The 19,199-nt window shown below is 29.6% G+C and overlaps 4 protein-coding genes across 6 annotated transcripts; 2 read left to right on the plus strand and 2 right to left on the minus strand.

Moving 5' to 3' along the window:
- Positions 1-6: 6 nt before the first annotated feature.
- On the minus strand, positions 7-2,387 carry LOC103571886 (tektin-3). The gene is made up of 7 exons (XM_008550210.1): positions 2,260-2,387; positions 1,936-2,187; positions 1,625-1,857; positions 981-1,090; positions 774-922; positions 491-713; positions 7-372 (listed from the first exon to the last, which is right to left on the minus strand). Exons 1-7 carry the CDS (start codon positions 2,385-2,387, stop codon positions 7-9), a joined length of 1,461 nt encoding a protein of 486 aa, XP_008548432.1.
- A 450-nt stretch (positions 2,388-2,837) lies between these two features.
- On the plus strand, positions 2,838-4,761 carry LOC103580123 (V-type proton ATPase subunit S1). Its single transcript, XM_008561774.2, has 3 exons — positions 2,838-3,232; positions 3,451-3,825; positions 4,072-4,761. Exons 1-3 carry the CDS (start codon positions 2,963-2,965, stop codon positions 4,618-4,620), a joined length of 1,194 nt encoding a protein of 397 aa, XP_008559996.1. The 5' UTR covers positions 2,838-2,962; the 3' UTR covers positions 4,621-4,761.
- An 85-nt stretch (positions 4,762-4,846) lies between these two features.
- On the minus strand, positions 4,847-8,365 carry LOC103580115 (heparanase). 3 transcript variants are annotated; one of them, XM_008561762.3, is made up of 6 exons: positions 8,308-8,365; positions 7,237-7,386; positions 6,623-7,174; positions 6,090-6,449; positions 5,576-6,023; positions 4,847-5,493 (listed from the first exon to the last, which is right to left on the minus strand). In XM_008561762.3, the coding sequence occupies exons 2-6, from the start codon at positions 7,304-7,306 to the stop codon at positions 5,331-5,333; spliced, it is 1,593 nt and encodes a 530-aa protein (XP_008559984.1). In that variant the 5' UTR covers positions 7,307-7,386; positions 8,308-8,365; the 3' UTR covers positions 4,847-5,330. The 3 variants fall into 3 exon arrangements, with proteins under 3 accessions (XP_008559984.1, XP_053598155.1, XP_053598156.1); XM_053742180.1 differs by lacking the exon at positions 8,308-8,365 and adding an exon at positions 8,288-8,306; XM_053742181.1 differs by lacking the exon at positions 8,308-8,365 and adding an exon at positions 8,090-8,108.
- A 79-nt stretch (positions 8,366-8,444) lies between these two features.
- Positions 8,445-13,443, plus strand: LOC103570862 (tetraspanin-33). Its single transcript, XM_014442012.2, has 4 exons — positions 8,445-8,905; positions 9,158-9,361; positions 9,506-9,679; positions 10,312-13,443. The coding sequence occupies exons 1-4, from the start codon at positions 8,780-8,782 to the stop codon at positions 10,678-10,680; spliced, it is 873 nt and encodes a 290-aa protein (XP_014297498.1). The 5' UTR covers positions 8,445-8,779; the 3' UTR covers positions 10,681-13,443.
- Positions 13,444-19,199: the final 5,756 nt, after the last annotated feature.

Below are 19,199 nucleotides of genomic sequence, written 5' to 3' on the forward strand. Positions count from 1 at the left end.
AACAGACTAGTATTTTATTGTATTAACAATTGGATAACTTTTACGTAATCCCATACACTTTTCTCTGTCAATAAACAAAGCATCCATTTTATCTTTCAGGTCATTCTCAAGATTAGATCTCGTTCGCAAAAGCTGTTGCTGCTGCGCTTCACATTCGAGTAATCTATTATTCAAATTGCCAATTATTGATTTTATTGTCTCGACTTCCTCGACAATTTTAAGTTGCGCTGCATCTTTACATAACTCAGCTTGCGGTCGATATGTTCTTGCCTCGAGACGCGTGTGTGCGACTTTCACAGTCAGTGCTTTGTCATCAACAGCTTTTTTAATTTCCTCAATATTTTTATCAACTGAAAAAATTTCGTCTTGAACCTGAAGTCAAACAAATTATAAAAATTTAAAAATTTAAACATTTACTTCGCACTTAAGTTGTGCGATTATTTATGACGATCTAATTAAATAATAATTATAGTATTGCATTAATTATTACGTGTTGCAAGTGGACTAAAAGTTTATTTTTAGCTTCCAAAATTTCAGCGATTCGTCTAGCGAACGCATTATTCGTGTAATCCCAAACTTTCCATGATTCCTGAGCAACTTCATTTATCGCCGCCTCAATGTCACTTATAATCTGATTTGATTTCGCGCGAATTATCTGAGATTTTCTTATAACAGCATCCGAAGCTTCAGCCCACGTCTGCCCTTCAGTAATTCTGCGGATTATATTTTTAGTACAATCGTCAATTAATTGCAAATATTAATTTTTGTCTTACGAATTATCATAATTTTCAATGCCACCATAATATTGTAATCCTCTGCTGTAATTATTTAGCTGATGACACATCGAATCGATACCAAGCGCTAAATTTTTATTATTTATATCCATCTCAATTTCATTTTGCGCTGCCCGGCCATTTGCTAACTAAAATATTTGTCATTTTTATTTCTATATTTATTTTACGTTTTTATAAACTTTTTACTTGTTCTTTGCATTTGTCGGTGAAGACTTCAAGTTTCTTACGACAATTTCTTATGGTTTCTACTTCATTCAATAATGCTCTTTCAGGTTCATCGTGAATTAATTCAGTGCCTAATAAAAAATTATTAATTACTAATAAGTAATTTTTTTTTTAATTACTCTTTTAAAGTACAGGTGCCATTTTGGCCAGTTTTTGGCATTTTAAAAATTTTAATAAAATAATTTGTAATGTATGCAATGACAATTTTTTTTAAATTAGTTCAGACAATTTACTTACTGTATAAGTATGATTTTTTTTTTTTATCATACTTTTTTAGCAATTTAAATAAGATATTAAATTTTAAAAAATAGAGCAATATCCAGCGTATCCGAATTACGAGAAATTACCGTAATTCCCGTAAAATTCGGTACTTTACGGTAATTACGGCCAGTAATTTATTGTAAAATTGCAGTAAGCTAGTGTTATTTTACTGCAAAATAAAGTATGGTACTGTAGAAACTGTAAGAATAAAAAAGCATATGGAACTTACGGGAAAAATGACAAAAATGGCGGCAGATTACCGTATTTTGACCTAAGCCCCCCGTAAATCACCGGAAATTGCGGCAAAATGCGGAAATTTACTGTAATTCGGATTTCTACTTTACCTCTTCTTGATTCGCGATGATATAAACACTCTTGGCTAATATGCTGGGGAATTTCAACATCTAGAATAGCTCTCTGAAGAGTTCGCATACATTCTTGCATTTTATTATTTCCAATAATAATTCTATCTAATTCACTCGATAACTCTCGCTCCCAAAAACTTATTTCTCTTACTCTCTGCCCCAGCATTCGTGATGAGTCTCTTTGTCCTTCTTGTACTCTTTCATCAGCTTCTCTATAATTAAAATCAAACAAATTATACACAAATAACTACAGGTGATAGTTATCATGACAAATAACATAAATTACTAACTTTATAAGTTGTAGAGTCGAACTCTTAAGTTTGTCTGAATAATTACAATTAGCAGTCACTTCATTAGCAAGGTGGATTTCTTTTTGATTCCACTCATCCGGAGTGTATCGGGTATAAAGTGCAGCTCTAGCAGCATGAGACGGGTTCCTTTCAAAACCAGTCACAAGATTCGGAAACTTCAAAGGCTCGGTGGACATATCGTTTGGTGTGTAACAAGGATCAACTAATTGATTTGTTATTGTTTGTGATGGTCTATAATTATAAAAAAAAAATAATTAATGTCTAGGATTGTGTTAATTATAAAAATATATACATTTAACTTACAAAGTCATAACTTGAACATTTTCAAAGCCTAGAGCAGGTCTCCATGGATGAGATCTAGGTGTTTTGAACGATCCTCCAACTTTTGCTGGGATTTGAAAATTTGAATTTTTTTCTGCAGGTCCACCCATTGTTTTCCATGGTTGGAGTTGCTAAAATTTTATTTATTATCTCTTAAATTTAAATTATTGATAAATTTATATGACCTTGAAATTTTTAAATTGACAGACAATTTTAAAATTTTTGAATTTTTTTTATAACAAATCAATGGCGAGAAAAAAAAACTAAAAATATGCATATTTACAACGAAAAATTTACTTACTGAATAAGTGACAGTTTGTTCCATGATATTTTTATATTTTAATAAATTTTATAATTAAATATAGAAAATTTGTATTAAAAAATAAAGTGACAGTTAATAAAAAAAAGTATAATAAATAATAATAATAATAATAATAATAATAATAATAATAATAATAATAAAAGAGTGAACCGCCATGAAGTTGCCGCTTAATAATTTTCAAAAACCGGAACTAAAAAAAAGTGATCACGTGTCACATCATCTGACTTCCGCGGGCTGGTCAGGCGCGTGAGTGCTGATGGAAGTGTAAGGTTGGTCTTGGTCGATTGATAATCACGTCAAATTTTTCTACACTATATAATTTTAAAAAAACTACTTGTGTTCAATAAAAAAATATTTATAATCATGTTTAGTTCTCGTGTATTCATATTTAAATTTTTTGGACTGGGTTTAATTTTTTCTACTGTTACGTCAAGTATCACTGATGTCCCAGTTTTAATTTGGGGAGGCGACAGCTCAACAAAATCAATCAGCAAACCCTTCAATTTATTTGATAAGACATCGCAAAAAGACTTCAAAGATATTGTCACCAAAAAAGTTGGTGATTCACAATTACCTGTTATTGTTTTTTATAAAGAAAGTTTTTGTCGTGAAGATGTTACGCTACATGACAATGTAAGTGTTCTTGATATTTTATTTTATTTATAAATATAATTAAATTAAGAGATCCAGTAGCTGATCAGGAACTAGTACCCGATCACTTCATATATTTTTATATTTATTTACTAAATTTTACAAAATATATCTAGACAAATACATGAAGTAATCGGGTACTACTTTTACTTGATATCTATATATTTATTTGTTAATATGTATAATATTTAATTTATCAGGATCAATGGAAGCAGCTTAAAAAATTCGGATCACTGCAATACATACCGGAAGTTGATAGACCTTTTATGATAATTGAAACCTTGCCATTTTACAACCAGTCATCAGATGAAGATTTGAATTCTGTGTCGAATGGTCAACTTGTTATAAACAGAGCGAATGATCTTGACTTTGTTTTTGAAACATTTAAAATGTTAAAAGAATCAAGTCCTTATTTACTTGGAATACTGACTGGCAAAACTTGCACTCTCAGTCGACCAGATCGGATCAAAAGAGCAGCAGCCACAGCAGAACCTTTAGCGCAAAATGATACCGATCCTATATTTGTTCAATCTGAGCGAGTTTTGTTCTATCTTGAAAAACCACCAGCTCTCCAGGTACTTTAATATTGAACTTAAATATTATTCCTAATTAAAATCAATTAATATCTGCAATTTTTAAATTTCTTTTGAAAAAAAAAATTTTGAAGTAAAAAATGTCAAGCTGAGCGCAGTTTTAAAAACAGTAACAATTTGAATTTATAGTAAATTATAAAATACTTTCAATTAATTGTCTCTCCCCTCAATATCTGCGTCAGACCTAATTATAAACGAATATTAATATAAGATTTGAATAAATTACAGATGAAAGGATCAGAATTTATCAGCGTTGGACAACCAAAAGAAGTCAAAGATGAAGGCCAAGGAACCATAGATTCTCCGATAGTTCTCAAAATGGACTTCGATGTCGTCGGTAATGACACGTCGTCATACAAAGCAAGTCTGGCTTTTGAAATAATTCCAAAAACGTCTGGTTACTACACATTGCACAGAGTAAACGTAACTCGGGACAGCAAAGAATTCTCGTTGTTCACCAAAACAGACCTAACCTGGCCCCAGAACTTTTCTTATCACTGCGGGCAGGTAGTACAGTTTTCAAAATCAAAATCAAACGAAACTGAAGAGATAAAATTGAATTTGTACAACATCCAAGTACAATTATTCGCTAGAAAATTCAGTGATACTTACGATTGCGTTGGTTTCACATCGATATCTATTTGGTCTGGTATATTTGTCACTGCTATTCTCGGGCTTATTATGATCTGGGGTTTGATAATGATGATGGACATTCGTACCATGGACAGATTCGATGATCCTAAAGGTAAAACAATAACAATATCGTCACAAGATTAAAATAAATAAAATTATATATAATAATTACATACTCGTATTGCATATTATCATGTAAATATGTCTGTAAGTCTTGTATATTTCAAGCTTCAATATTAATTATATAGATTTTAAGAATTCAATATAAAAAAAATATGTTTGTTATTTCTGAGGAAATTATAAAATTCATTTTAAACTTTGCCTCGTCCTAAAAATCGTTCAGTATTTATCATATTATTAACTTTTATTTGTATAATATATACATATATTATTAAATGATGTTGATACGTAATTATTATTATAATTATATAATTTCATTCCGTTAATTTTTGTTGATAAGATATTTAATTTAATTTAATATCCAGTCTTACAATTAAAATAAGTTATAAAAATAATATAAACTTTTAAATGTATAAATTTAAATAATATAAAAATATTCGGTTGATATTGTGGTAACTTTAAAAAATTGTTCTTTATATAAAGCACAATAATTGTAAAAAATATATAAATAAATAAATGCTGTACCTGAAGATCGGAATTTTTTTTGCGAAACGAAAATATAAAAAAAAAATCCACTGGGTCTAGATTTCTAAAACGTTTCGCTTAAAGATGCTGGTGTCAGCCGAAAATTGCTGCCAAAATTACTCAGTCATCTTTCAGCAGTTAAATTACATATTTTTAAATTTCGCGGCAAAACGTTCCGATCTTCTGGACATTAAATGCTTGGAGAAGTTTTATGTTTCACAAGCCCGATGTTCAACTCCATGCATAATTATAAATGCCATTGAAAAAGGAGGTAGGGTGATAACTTGCGATGAGTCAACGATAATAGGTTTGAAAGCTGGCAAACTTCCATCAGAATTTAATTTTAAAATTTCTCCATTTAATCTTATATCTCTGTAAAAATATAATAAAGTATAAAATTAGAATAATTATTATTATTTTTATTTATTTTATAATTAGTAGTAAATAATTAAACCTTGATTGCAAGTAATCTGCCGTGAGAATGTATAAAAATGATTTACTATTTTTACGTGGGTAACTTTTCAAGTAGTAGAGTAAAGATATTCGGACAAAGTCGTTGTTCAAATTAACGCCGTAGACAGTAATTGCAGGGACACGAGAAATTAATGCACTTGGACAAGTGCAGTGTCCGTATAATCTTATGCTACCAAAGTTTGATGGTGTCTTAAGTTGGATTACTTTTGAAGAAACAAACTGTTTGTACATGACACTGACCCACCAGTCAGGATTTGGATTAAGATCTTCACCAATCATACTGTAATTGCCGCCGAAAAATGTCTGGCGTACAATGACATCAACTCCAACAGTGGCTCCGTATCCTAGTTTGTCGAGCCATAAAAAACCCGCGACGAATCTATTTGATAATTCAGGAGCACCTCCACCATATGCAGTACTCGTTTCAGCTGTAAATTGTTTATTGCTGTAACTATTAATTATTTATTACTAATATGTAAATATAAAAAACATACACATCCACATCTTTAAATTTTTGTTTGTTTGATTAATGACATCTTGAACATTATTAATTTGAATCGGCAGCCGGTTAAAGACATTTGGGTTTATAAAATCTGCAACTTTGGCTTCGCGACCATTGAGATAGTATTGATGCCACGTTAAAAAGTCAACGCTGTTTTCATTATTTTCTAAAAATTCAGTGGCATATTTTTCTCCAGCTTTATCATTGTCTCCAATATGATTAACTTCCGGTCCGACTAGAAAACTTGTTTCGTATCCTAGTTGATTTAGAAGACGTCGGAGATGAATATAGTCCTCGGCTAATTGTTTTGCTGATACTGGTCTATTGAACACGTGACGAAATGAATTGGGTTCTGTATTTAAATTATTTTTATTAATTAATTAATTAATTAATCAATAGTACAGTACAATCTGATAAGTTACTGTCAGGGGCTACAGGAGAATTTCTGGACGAGTGAAAAAAATAGAGGGGAAGTAACTTATAACCAGGTTGTACTGTAATTAATACAAGAAAATTTAACAGTACCATTGCCAAGTTGCCAATCGATATCCATAGAATGTCCTTTAGAAAAATTAATAATGTCTTTAGCATTGGTGTCATCCCAACGATTATCAGGGTCTCTGATCAAAGCATTAAGATCAAACATCATTCTCAATTGCGCTCTCTCAGTGAACTGATATATCGCTAGATAATCATCGCTGGCCAAAGTAAAATTACTAATGTCCTGAGCATCAACTGGACTAGTTATTTTTTCAGTAGCTTCGGGTACTGGTTGGTTAAAAAAAATACAATCTGCGGATGTCCCACCCACTCTGACAAATGCGGGACTTAAATAACGCGCTAAGTTAATAAATGTATCATTTTTAACAGGAAATCTATCCATATCGCGAAGCAACGAGGAATCTAAGCCGAATGATAAATAACGTTCTGATGTTTTGTGCAGTAAATTTGAATTAGTGTCTATAATTACTACATAAGTCTTTGATAAATTATGACGGCCTATATTCCATAGTGATATCACCAAAAGTATCAGAAATATACCGATGACAATTGATCCGATGATTGATTTACCAGCTTCTAGATCATAAATATCAAAATTATTAAATGAATTATTTATTGTTTATTTTTTATCAACTTACGGTCATTTTCTTTACGTCCAAGTGTGTGATATTCATTTTTACTCCAAATATTATTTTCAAAATATGACATTTTGGTATAATTATTTTATTTTGTATTTTTTTTAGCAAATGTCAATATTTTTATGTATATATATACATATATAATAAAAACTGTAACATAGTAAATGAATAAATTATAAAGACAATTGAAACGTCACAATCTTTCATAATAAATTAATCATTAAGAACAAATGATTAAACCGCGTAAATATATCAGATATAAGACATAAATTTTATGATACTGAAAATAGCAGACATTAAAATTTTTATTTATTTCCTAGAAACAAAATCGACAGGTAAAGATTTTTAAAAATTCATGTAAAGAATTTTTGAAAATTTCTTGGGTATATTTTTTAAAAATTTTGTGATGACAAGTTGGTAATTAAAAACTGCAATTTTCAATTGTCTACTTTCAGCATCATAACTTTAGGGATGTCAATATAATTGACAAGTGGGAATTTTTTTAATTTTATTAAAATGCGTATTTACATAAATGGAAAGTACGCGCATTTTTTTAAATTTCATTATTTGAATTTATTTATTTATTTAAAATTTATAAAATTTATCGTCTGCTGACTCACTCATATTTTAGGCCCAATTTTTCAAACAGGATTTAAATTATTATTGCTGATATATTATTAATATACAGATATATTAGTAATATTAATTTAAACCCGGATTAAAAATAAATGCAGTTTAAAAAACTGGCCCTAACAAATAAACTGAAACGATACCGAAATTAGATGTTTAATAATTTGAATTTTTTTACAAATGTCAAATTATAAAAAAAAATAATTCTAAAAATTACACCCACAGCTTTTTTAATTTTCTACACGTGCATTTTTTTTTGTAATGGATTTGTTAAAAAAAAAAAAAAAATTGTTGCCTGTCTTCTAACTTATTAAAATAAAATTTAAAAAAAACGCGCGTAATTAAATTTTCAAATTATTAAAATCCTATTTTTGAATTTAAATTTTTATTAATTTATTAATACAAAAATTTAAAAAATTACCAATTGTCTGATATACTCACACTCATTTAAATAACAACACATGTGTAATAACATATTAAGTACAGCAGCACAACCTGGTTCATTAAACGATAACTAATTTTCAAAACAGAGAACACGGACTGTAGTATATATTTTTAAAAATGTATATCAGCTGGATAAGTGAACAAGCGGAATGAAACAGAACCGTAATGGCTGATGAAAGGCAAGCTGTCAAAAGCTTATAAATTTATTTGTCATATTTATAGCAAATTTATTTTGTTTAGTATTTTTGAATATTATTTTTTTAATTTATCAGCCGTTACATTCAATTATTTATTATTTTAACTTGTGCATTATGTAGATAAACATTATCATCACTCGTCGACAGTGATAATTCTGGTTCTTCGAGTGTGCATTGTGATCAGTATTTATTAATATATATACATATATATACATGTAGATATACATAAAGATTTTAGATAATAAAAAAAGGAAAAAAAAAGGACGTGAATCATGTATTCCCATCATCACCATCGTCATCATCATCATCATCATCATCACAGGAGACGTACCAATAATTTTACCTACGTCAGCTCCTGTGTTAAATACATGATTTTTATGCTTAACTTTATCTTTTGGGTAAATAAAATATTATTAATAAATATTATTTTTGTAGTGACTCCAGTTAGCTGACGTCTAATAATTTTTGGATATTTTATAAAAGATAAATTACAAAAAAAAATATTTCAAAAAATTGCGCCTATGGCTTTTTTTAATTTTCTACATGTGTATTTTTTTTTTTTTTTTTTATTGATTTGTTGAAAAATCCGAAAATTGTTAATTGTCACAACTTCAAGATGATGTGTTTTAATTGAGCTTTTATTTTGACAGCTTTTTGGAGGATTGTTGATTGGAGTGGGAATCTATGCATTTTATGATAAACTACAAACAACCGGATCAGTTAAAGTAGAAAATGTTTATGATATTGTTCTGAATATTTCACTTGTGATGGCTATTGCTGGTGGTGTTGTATTTATTGTTAGTTTTGCTGGCTGTGTTGGTGCATTGAGAGAGAATACATGTCTTCTTAAATTTGTAAGTTGCTTCAATATTTACCGCCAATTTTTTTAAATATTGCTAGTACATCTATACAATAATAATGTGGAGATATACCAACAATAATAATTCAAACCCGGTTTGAAAAACGCGCTTAATTATTTAATTATTTATTTTTTTTAGTACTCATGGTGTCTACTAGCATTTTTTTTACTAGAAATGGGTGTATCTATTGTTGGTTTTGTATTTCCTCATACATTACAATCTATTCTTGAAGAATCATTTACTGATAAGATAATCCAGACATACAGAGAGGATCCAGACTTACAGAATTTAATTGATTTTGGACAACAAGAAGTAAGTTTATTATCTTTTATTATCTTTAAGTTAGTAGACACAACAATTTTCATGTTTTTTTTTTTTTCAATAAATAAATGAAAAAAAAAAAAAAAAAAATAAATAAATTTTAAAAACCATAGCTGCATTTTTTCTTTATAATTTATCGTTTTGAAAAAAATCAGTAAATTTTCAGACGTCTAACTTCAGTATCAATAAGCGCAAATTTGTCTGAAAATAGTCAATTTTTTAAATTTTATAATAAATAAAATGTAAGAAAAAAATTAAAAATCAGCCCGCGCATTTTTTTCCATTTAATTATTTTAATTAATTAATTTATTTATGTAAAGTTTATAAATTGTCTCATCTGCTCCATTCACCCTCATTCAGTATAATCATTACTCTATAAATAAACTAGAGCAGTATGTCGATGTAAAGGTTAAATTAAATTTAAATATAATTAAATTATTATTAAATACAAGTAAATAAAATGAAAAACTTGATGTTTAATTTAAAATAAACTTTTTATCAGCATTGATAATTACTCTGTAAAATAGTTTTAGTACTTAAGCTTGAAGCCCTGTGCATAAAACTAATGGTGTTATCAGAGATTAGTCAGCTTACAAAGTAATAAAAAAAAAAAATTGTTACAGTTCAAATGCTGTGGGTTAAGTCAAGAAGGTTACCTAGATTGGCAGAAAAACGAGTACTTCAATTGCTCGAGCCCCGGTAGAGAAAGCTGTGGTGTACCTTTTTCATGTTGTATAAACACGACAGATATATCAAGCGGACTAGTTAATATAATGTGCGGTTATCAAATTCAAATGCTCCCGCCATCAGAAGCCAGCAAGAGAATATGGATAAGCGGCTGCATTGAGATAGTCCGTACATGGGCTGAGCGTAATCTTTATACAATAGCGGGCATAGCACTGGGTATTGCGCTGAGTCAATTATTTGTGATTTATTTAGCTAAGACATTAGAAGGACAAATTGAAATGCAAAGAGCACGCTGGCGTTCTTGAGGTTGACCTCAGGCCACCTCACGCTACGATTATGCCGCGAGGCAGCAGGTGGCCGGTCGAATTAATCGTGCTCAAGAACATTCGGAAAATTGTGGAAGTACCCGTATGGGAATGCTTGTTTTACTTGCAGTAACACTTTACATAATGTGTATTTTGTCACTCGTAAGACTTGCCCTTTACTTCAAAAATTATTTTTACAAGTATCTTGATTATGGTTAAAGTTTTTTATTTAAATGCATTTTTTTGTCACACTTGTTCGGTCTTTGCCGTGTGATTTAGACGAGTAGTTTGTCCTTCATTAATATTTTAAATTTACTCTTTGAAAAATTTATTATAATGGTGTGTTGGATCCTTTGCAACAGCGCACTGGGAGTCTGCCATACCCGGGAAAATTTGAATTATAAGAAGTTTATTTGGGTATTCAAGGCATTTTATATTTGTATTTATTTTACTGCATTTACGTCAATTGGCATTATACGTTTTGAAAGAAAATTGCAGATTGAACCCGGGGACTTCTTCATGGAGTGAAATTTACTCCGAAGGAGTTTATTTTAACACTAAAACTCTGAATCGCACTAATGCGGATTTAAATAAAATTTGTAATCACTCCCGAATTTTTAGTTTGAAAAAAATACCCGGGAAAATTTAAATTCATAATTAAATAAGTATGTCACATTTAAATTTGTTCACTTGAGTTTCATTTTAATAAATACTTGATGATTTATATATTTTTTTTATTGGTCATTAACTTTTTTTATAAAAAATTTATAGATTTAAATTTTCCCGGGTAATTGGTGGGTCACAGTGGCCGGTAACGGGTCCGAACACACCATTAAAAAAAAAGATTTAAATGTTTTTTAACACATATATTATATTATATTATTATATTATATTATATAGAAATTTATTGACATAATTTAAAGTAATTAGCGATTATTTATCAATGTTTTTATATTTTTGTCTACTATGCCGTTTAAATTTATTGACGTACAATTAAACTGCCATCTTCTATTAAATAATTGCTTATAAGTAACAGAATTTAAAATATGTGAAATTGTTCCTTCTATTATAGTTTAGAAAAGGACAACGATTATACAAATGTAAAAAAAAGGGTTTAATGATTATTATTATTATACTCAATGAATTGATGATATGTAATGCCATCATAATTGTATTTTGTCCAAGTGAATGTTTTATTATTGTAATCACGCACATTGCTGATGTGAGATTGATTGATATAAATTAAAAGTTCTGTTTAGACCGAAATTGCATTTAAGATATTCTCGTAAAAAAAAAAATTTGAAAAGGGTTTAAAAAGTGTTAGCTATTCTAACTTTCAAATATGACCTTCAGTTAACGGACAATTAGTTTTCTATTTTTTAAAATCCGTAAATTAAAAAAAAAAAAAAAAAAAAAAATCATAAGTAAGAAATTGAAAAAACTACAAGTGCATTTTTTTTTGTAATCTATCGGCTTAAAAAAATCTAAAAATTATACGTTGGCTAACTTTAGTATCATTTAAAAAAAATTTGACGTTTTGAAGTTTGAAATAGTTATCACTTTACGAACCTTTTTTAAACGATTTTTTTACACGGGTTGGATTGGATGGATTGTGAAAAATGTATTATTTAAAAGTTTAAGAATGCGCCGACCGAAATTGACCAATTTCTAAGATATATCAGATTTATTTTTGTTAAAGTAATTAAATAGGATATTTCTCTCATGAAAAATATAAATAATACAATTTTAAATATAAATTGTCGATCATAATAATAATACTAATAATAATTATAATTATAATTACGATACTATCGTGCTCTAGTGCTTCATGCACATTAGTACACTAAAGTAATAAGTTAAACATGACATGTACATAAATTTAAATTTATCATACGATATATTAATTATTAGTAACATATACATAAAAAAAAAAAAAGATAATTTTGCCAATGAACAAATCTACGAACAATTTTTAAAAAAATGTTTATATTAATTTATTTTACTTTGTATTAATTAATTTTAAATTTTTATTAGTAATTGTCTTCTTAACGTTTAGTGTCTGATGAACAAAAAAAAAATTAATTTCCTATCAATTTACTCACTGAAAAAAAATTTATTTGAGCCAAAGATATCGTAAATTTGCATATGACCGATAAATATTTAATTTTTAAAAAGATATAATAAATATGAGGAATTTAATTAAGTGATTTATTTGTGGCAAAGTCAATCCATTTGCTTTAAATAAATTTTAGTTGTATCAAATTTACTTTTCAAAACAATTCTCAAAAAGCGCGCCATTTTTTAAAAATTTTAAATTACTTTAAACTGTCAGCGTATTAAAAGTTTATCAATTAATCAAAAAAGCAGGTGTCAGAACACGCGAATAAAAAAATTGGGACAAATAATTTTTTTTCAGTGCTCCGATAATCATAACTCAAATTTCCAATTTAATCTCCGATATTTAGACGCTCAGTGCCAAAATCAAATGAATTTTTTAATTTGTTTATATTTAGTATTTTATATTTTTTTCTATTTGAGAGTTTTGACAATAAACTTTATGTACATGCTTTGATTTTAAAATAATAAATGATAAAAGTAGATATAAAAATAATTGGCATATTTTTTAATACTCAGTGATATATAAATTAATAAATAAATAAATATAAATAAATATTAGATAAATCACGGATTAGTAACACATATAGGTATTAAATAGTTTTTATTACATGATCATATTGTTGTAAAGTGACTTTGTCACTGCAGTAAATAAATAACCGTATATCTATATCTTGAATAACTTTTATTATTATTATTATTGTTATTATTTATTGTTACTATTACTTACTTTAGATCCTCCCACAAGTAACTAAACCAATTACATGTGGGAAAAAACAATAAAATCGTCAGCACAAACGTCGAATGAAAGAGGACTGATTGGGTTTGTCTTGGGAATTCATCTTTCTGCCGTAAGCAATTATTTCGCGTTACTCTCAATAATTTATCGCTATCACGGGCATAATATTATTGCAACGGTACTTTCTTGTAGTTGAGATTTGAACCTTGTAATAACTTTTGAAGTAATGATCTCTATAAAAAGTATATTGTAAATTTGTTATATTCATCGGATGTAAAATCCATTAAGAGAATCGCGGTTTATTTTATTTCTTTATGCGAGTGACATAATTTGTAATTTATCAACTCTTTGTTTTATATTAACTATTTTATTTATAATAATAATCTTCTTGACAAATTATTCATGGTGGATTTATTGCGTTAAACTGTAAAAAATCCGGAGCGGATGACTTTTTATTTATTTAATTCTCTAAGAGTCAATTACCATAAATACACGCAGAGAAATTTTTAGTAAAAATTACCCGAAAAATATAATACTGAGAACATGCGGAAAATATTTAAATTTTTAAAAAAATTTCCGAGTCGAAATCTACCCTGTTTAAACTCAAGTAGCACAGTCAACTTTAAGATGTTAAAGTCATCTTTTTTGGTATGAATACGACAAATGTTGGTTCCGAAGACAGAGTTGTGTTGTTTTTCCTGTCTCATGTCAATTCAAAAGTCATTTAGATGACTTATTTTACCACTATTTGTAATTTACTTTTTGCTGTCACTTGTGTTAAGTCTCTTAAATAAGAATTTTTCGATGACAAATTTCTGATCGTTTTGTCAACATATTGATGCCTTATCAAGTCAAAAAGTTGTGTAAAAACTGATATCTTATAGATGTCAAAGGCAAGTCTGCTATCTGAGTAGATATACAGTTTGCATAGAGTGACCGCTTTTCAATTTTTTTCAATCAGTATTTTTAACCAGGGTAAGGCGTACTTTGAACCTCAATGAGCATTGAAAACCTGCATTAGACTTTTGAGGACATAATTATTATAAAAGGCTTGAATTCAATCAGCTCAGACTTTAAAGGCATGAATTAGACCTACGTCATAAAACGAACTTTGAATTTTTTAAATTGACAGCCCCTGGTTGGGCCCAATCCACCCTTGAGTGGCATCCCACTGGAAAAATGTCTAGATCACACATCATTCTGCAGTACGCAAACTTTAAAATTTGACCTTTTCTTTCCAGTTCTTCCTGTTAAATCTATCCCGAGTAAACCTGGCATACTTGAACCTAAATAATTGAAAACCTATATTAGATTTTTTAGTACAGTGCCTTAGATTTCGACTCAGGACATTATTTTAAATTGTTTTATAAAAAAAAAAAAATAAGAAAAAGTTTTACCTTTCCTTCTAAATAGTCCTTACTGACAATATATTAAAAAAAAAAAAAATGATTTGGTTGTATCAATTTAAAATACATTTATAAATATCACATTAATTAAATTAATTATTTAAATACATGAGTAGATTATTTAATCCCCATGAGAATTTCATCTGGACATGATTTACGTACTTAGGTAGACAGAAACGAGGGATCAATACACAGTTTTCGATACCTGCATCTCCAGAATGATTGATTGAGCTTACGCGGTAGAATGTCCTAATCGTCGTTGATCGCCAGTGGTATCTCATTAAAAAAAACCTTCACTATTATTTTTCATTTTTTAATCTAAAAATCGACGCGCCGGACACATCGATACCATCTCAGCCCTGTACCAATAATACAAATTAACTTTTTTTTTTTTCTTACAATAAAGACACAAAATTATTGATTAGTTTAAACTCTCAATACTAAATTAAGCCTACAATTATATCTGATTGATGAAAGAGATAATGCATCATAAAAGTTGTCGAAATTTTAACAGAATAATTACACACGTGACTTAATAAATTGCTGTATACTTTTTTTTAAATTACTTGTAATTTTTTATAAAATAGTTAAAGTCATTTTATAGAGTACTAATTTGGTGTTTGTTGAGACTTAACTTAAATTTAAACTTGTACTAGACACCCAATATACACTTGAGAGTTAAACTGTCGATGAAATATATAGAAGTGGTTTGTTTAGACGTGGGCATAATACGCGGCTAAGCCTGTAATCATCGCGGGAATGGGAGGGATCATATATATCACGCTTGAGTATAATAACAAAATAAGAAGAATGAGATCTCTACACTACACTCTTCTCTAGCCGCATAATTTTTTTTTTTCTGTATATAAATAGGATGAGACGTGGGAGGAGTCGCTGAATAGTTTTAGTTAATTTCGGGTTAGCTATATATTTTTTCGGCTACTTTGTGGCTTTCTTTCAGAGCGATTCAACAACTCATTAATAGACTACTATAAAATAATATAAATTTAACGTCTGACCACATAACAACTCACCGGCATATATATGTTTCTCCATATATTGATTTGCTGAGATTATACAGACAGATAAAAAACAATTGAATTTAAAAACATTTTTGTAAAAGAGAGTGAATTTACTCCATCACCTGGAGTAAAAAAATTTACTCTGCATACGGAGTAAATAGAAGTTTATTTTTTTTCAGCGGAGTAATTTCCCAGAGACCTAGATTTCAATCCGATTCTTATTTTTAAATAAACTCCCTTTCGAAGTGAATTTTACTTGAACCGGAGTTTTAATATTAAAATAAACTTCCCTTCGGAGTAAATTTTACTCCGTGCGGGTTAAATATATAACCAATCACCTCCGAATTTAATTCGCAATTATTCCGAAAATTTTTTACAGTACGTTCAAATATTCAAATATATAAACTCCTACTTTGAAAATTGATACAATCGGGAGTAAATTCCGAGTAATTATGAGTTTAAATTTAATCAGAATTCACTCCGTCACTCGGAGTTCTGAAGTAAAAAAATTACTCTGCATACGGAGTAAATAGAGAGTCTGTTTTTTTATTTGAATCCGGATTTACTCCACTAACTTTTCCAGTGAAGACAGAGCTCAAAATTACTGTATACCCTCAAGTACGAGGATGTGGTAGTGAACGTGAAGGTCTACAATAACATCAGTCTAAATAAGAATTAAATAAACCGAGTACATATACGTATATATATATATATATATATATAAAGCCTTATGGTAAATATAATTGAAGCATTGCATCTTTCCCTCGCGGATATGATTCCGTTGGCCAAGACTAACACTATTAATTTATTCCTCATGGTAAAGTATAGTCTAAGTACGGTGCAAACGTGCTGGAAGGCATGAGATCCAAGAACCGATCGGTTCGCGCGATACTGATGCCGAGTATTCTGCTCTCTACTGGGATCAGAGTCTACACTCTACTCAGTATAACCTGATTGCAGGGTGCCGTATAGTGGTGTTTGCTTTATAAATCGTGTTCAAGAATCGAAGCCCGATCAACGCTGCCACTATCAATCCTACAAATATAAAAGTCAATAAAAATAACACCGAGCAGGTTAATAAAAACAAAATAACTGCTGGCATGATAACATCAAATCGAAATGTACAAACCCGATTGAAAATTAACCCTGCAGTTTTTATATACCTCGACTTAATTTCAAAGCCTTGCATCTTACTCTCAAATAACGCGTCTTAGCCTCGGGCATTCATTTACTTTTTTTTTTAAATTTATATACATACATATATATAAATATATATACATCCCGAGATTGTGAACCGATTTTTCTCTTTCCCTTTAACAATTCTTACAATTAGGTAATAACCTAGTGATTATGGGTCTCTTCGTCCAGAGCATCTTGCTCGTGTTGCGTTTATTTAGTTGCTGCGCCGCGTGTGTGCAGAGTAAACACGCCAGCACGCAAGATTATCAAGACGATAATGATTATGATTACTTATGATGAGTCTCTGAAGAGTTACAAGCCGGTTGTGTGTTATATAGCTTTTTATTTATCCGCATTAATAGACATGTACTTAACAGTATGTGTGCATGTGTACATAAAATTTAACTTTATGTATTGCACAACTCAATTGCGAAGCAATGTGTTCTGCTGCTCACTCAGTCCCAGTTGATTCACTAATGAAAAAGTAATAATATGCTCAATTAGAACAAAAGTCGTGGTATTTGACAGGTAATTTAGTAATGAGTAAAAAAAACTTTGAGTCACTTTTTTTAAAAATAATGATTGAAAAAATTTTTGACGTCTAATAGTCTTTGGATTTTTTTAAAAACGATAAATTATAAAAAAAGAAATATTTGAAAAAATTGCACTTATAGATTTTTAAATTTTCTACATGTGCATATTGTTAGATTTTTTTTTTTTTAAATTAAAACGTAGAAAAAAAATTCTAAAATTGTTGAACGTCTAACTACAGTATGTTGGTAAACACAATAACTTAAAAAATACACAACAGATTGATCTACTTTATTTTTCATTACCCCTGAACTCCCAAATAGAAGAATCTTTTGAAAAATCACTACTAGCCAACTCCTTTTGATTTAATTATAATTAATAAAAACTTAAAAGTGGCAATGAAAAAATTTAGCTGCCATTTTTTTTCTCAATACTTTCTTGTAAGAGCGCAATCTATTGTCTACTTTTTGAATGAGCAAGTGAGTTATACTTATGTTTTGATTTTCCACCATTTATATCTTATTCTCAACAAATATAAATATTATTGTATATTAATATATAATAACTATCAAGAGATGAATGGAGAAACTGCATCATACCTCGAGCTGTTCACCACCAGGTTATTACCGAGATTGTTACGCCTCCTTGTTTAACAAAGTACATAGTTTGTCCCGTGTACGGGGATTACTTGACCCTGATGTCGAGGACATGCTGCTAGATTACTTCAGCTCTGCTCTTGGATTCCCATAAAGTGGTTTGTAGTTAACACTCTATTACACATGCTCAGCTATCATCATGTACGTCATAATGCTGTATATTCATCTTCTTAAACTCGACTTGTAGGTTTACATCAACTTGGTCTTTGGTTTTTAGCTCAAGCTTCTTTCCTGGAATACGAACGATATTTATATAATCAAGTCTGACCCATTGCGTGCATCAATAATTTAAAAATTCAAAACCCGGAAGCCAGTAGACTGTTAATTAAATAGATTAATATTTTATTCTCGAGAGTGATCCCTAATAAAAATCACAAGAAGCCAAATAAAGTGTGAACATGCCTGATAAATTTTGCTAAACGGGCGCTGGGACCGAGAGAGGGATCCGAGGGTTTGCTGGGATCATCACGCGTCATTAGGTGCCAGAGGGGGTATACCTTGTATTTATCGAAAATTATTTTAGCTTCCCCCCAAGAACACACGAGACGTTTCAGCCGAATGTTGAAGCATGAGGATAAGGATGAGGATGAGAATGAGGATGAGAATGAGATGAGAATGATGAGAAGATGAAGATGGGGAATAAAAAAACAAAGAGTGAGGATGATGAGGAGACGAGAAGTGGGACTATAATAAAGCCGATACGAGCAACGGTAATGGACCATAATGAGGCACCCATAAGTATAGGTAATGATCTGTGCAGGATGGCCCCTCCGGTACTCCCGATACTCCATTTAGTCCATCATACGCTATACTACTTCCCCCTGTAGCCTCCTCACTCACTCACTCACTCACTTATTTACTTATTTACTTA

The sequence above is a fragment of the Microplitis demolitor genome, chromosome 10, assembly GCF_026212275.2.
Source record: "Microplitis demolitor isolate Queensland-Clemson2020A chromosome 10, iyMicDemo2.1a, whole genome shotgun sequence".
Lineage (NCBI taxonomy): Eukaryota > Metazoa > Arthropoda > Insecta > Hymenoptera > Braconidae > Microplitis > Microplitis demolitor.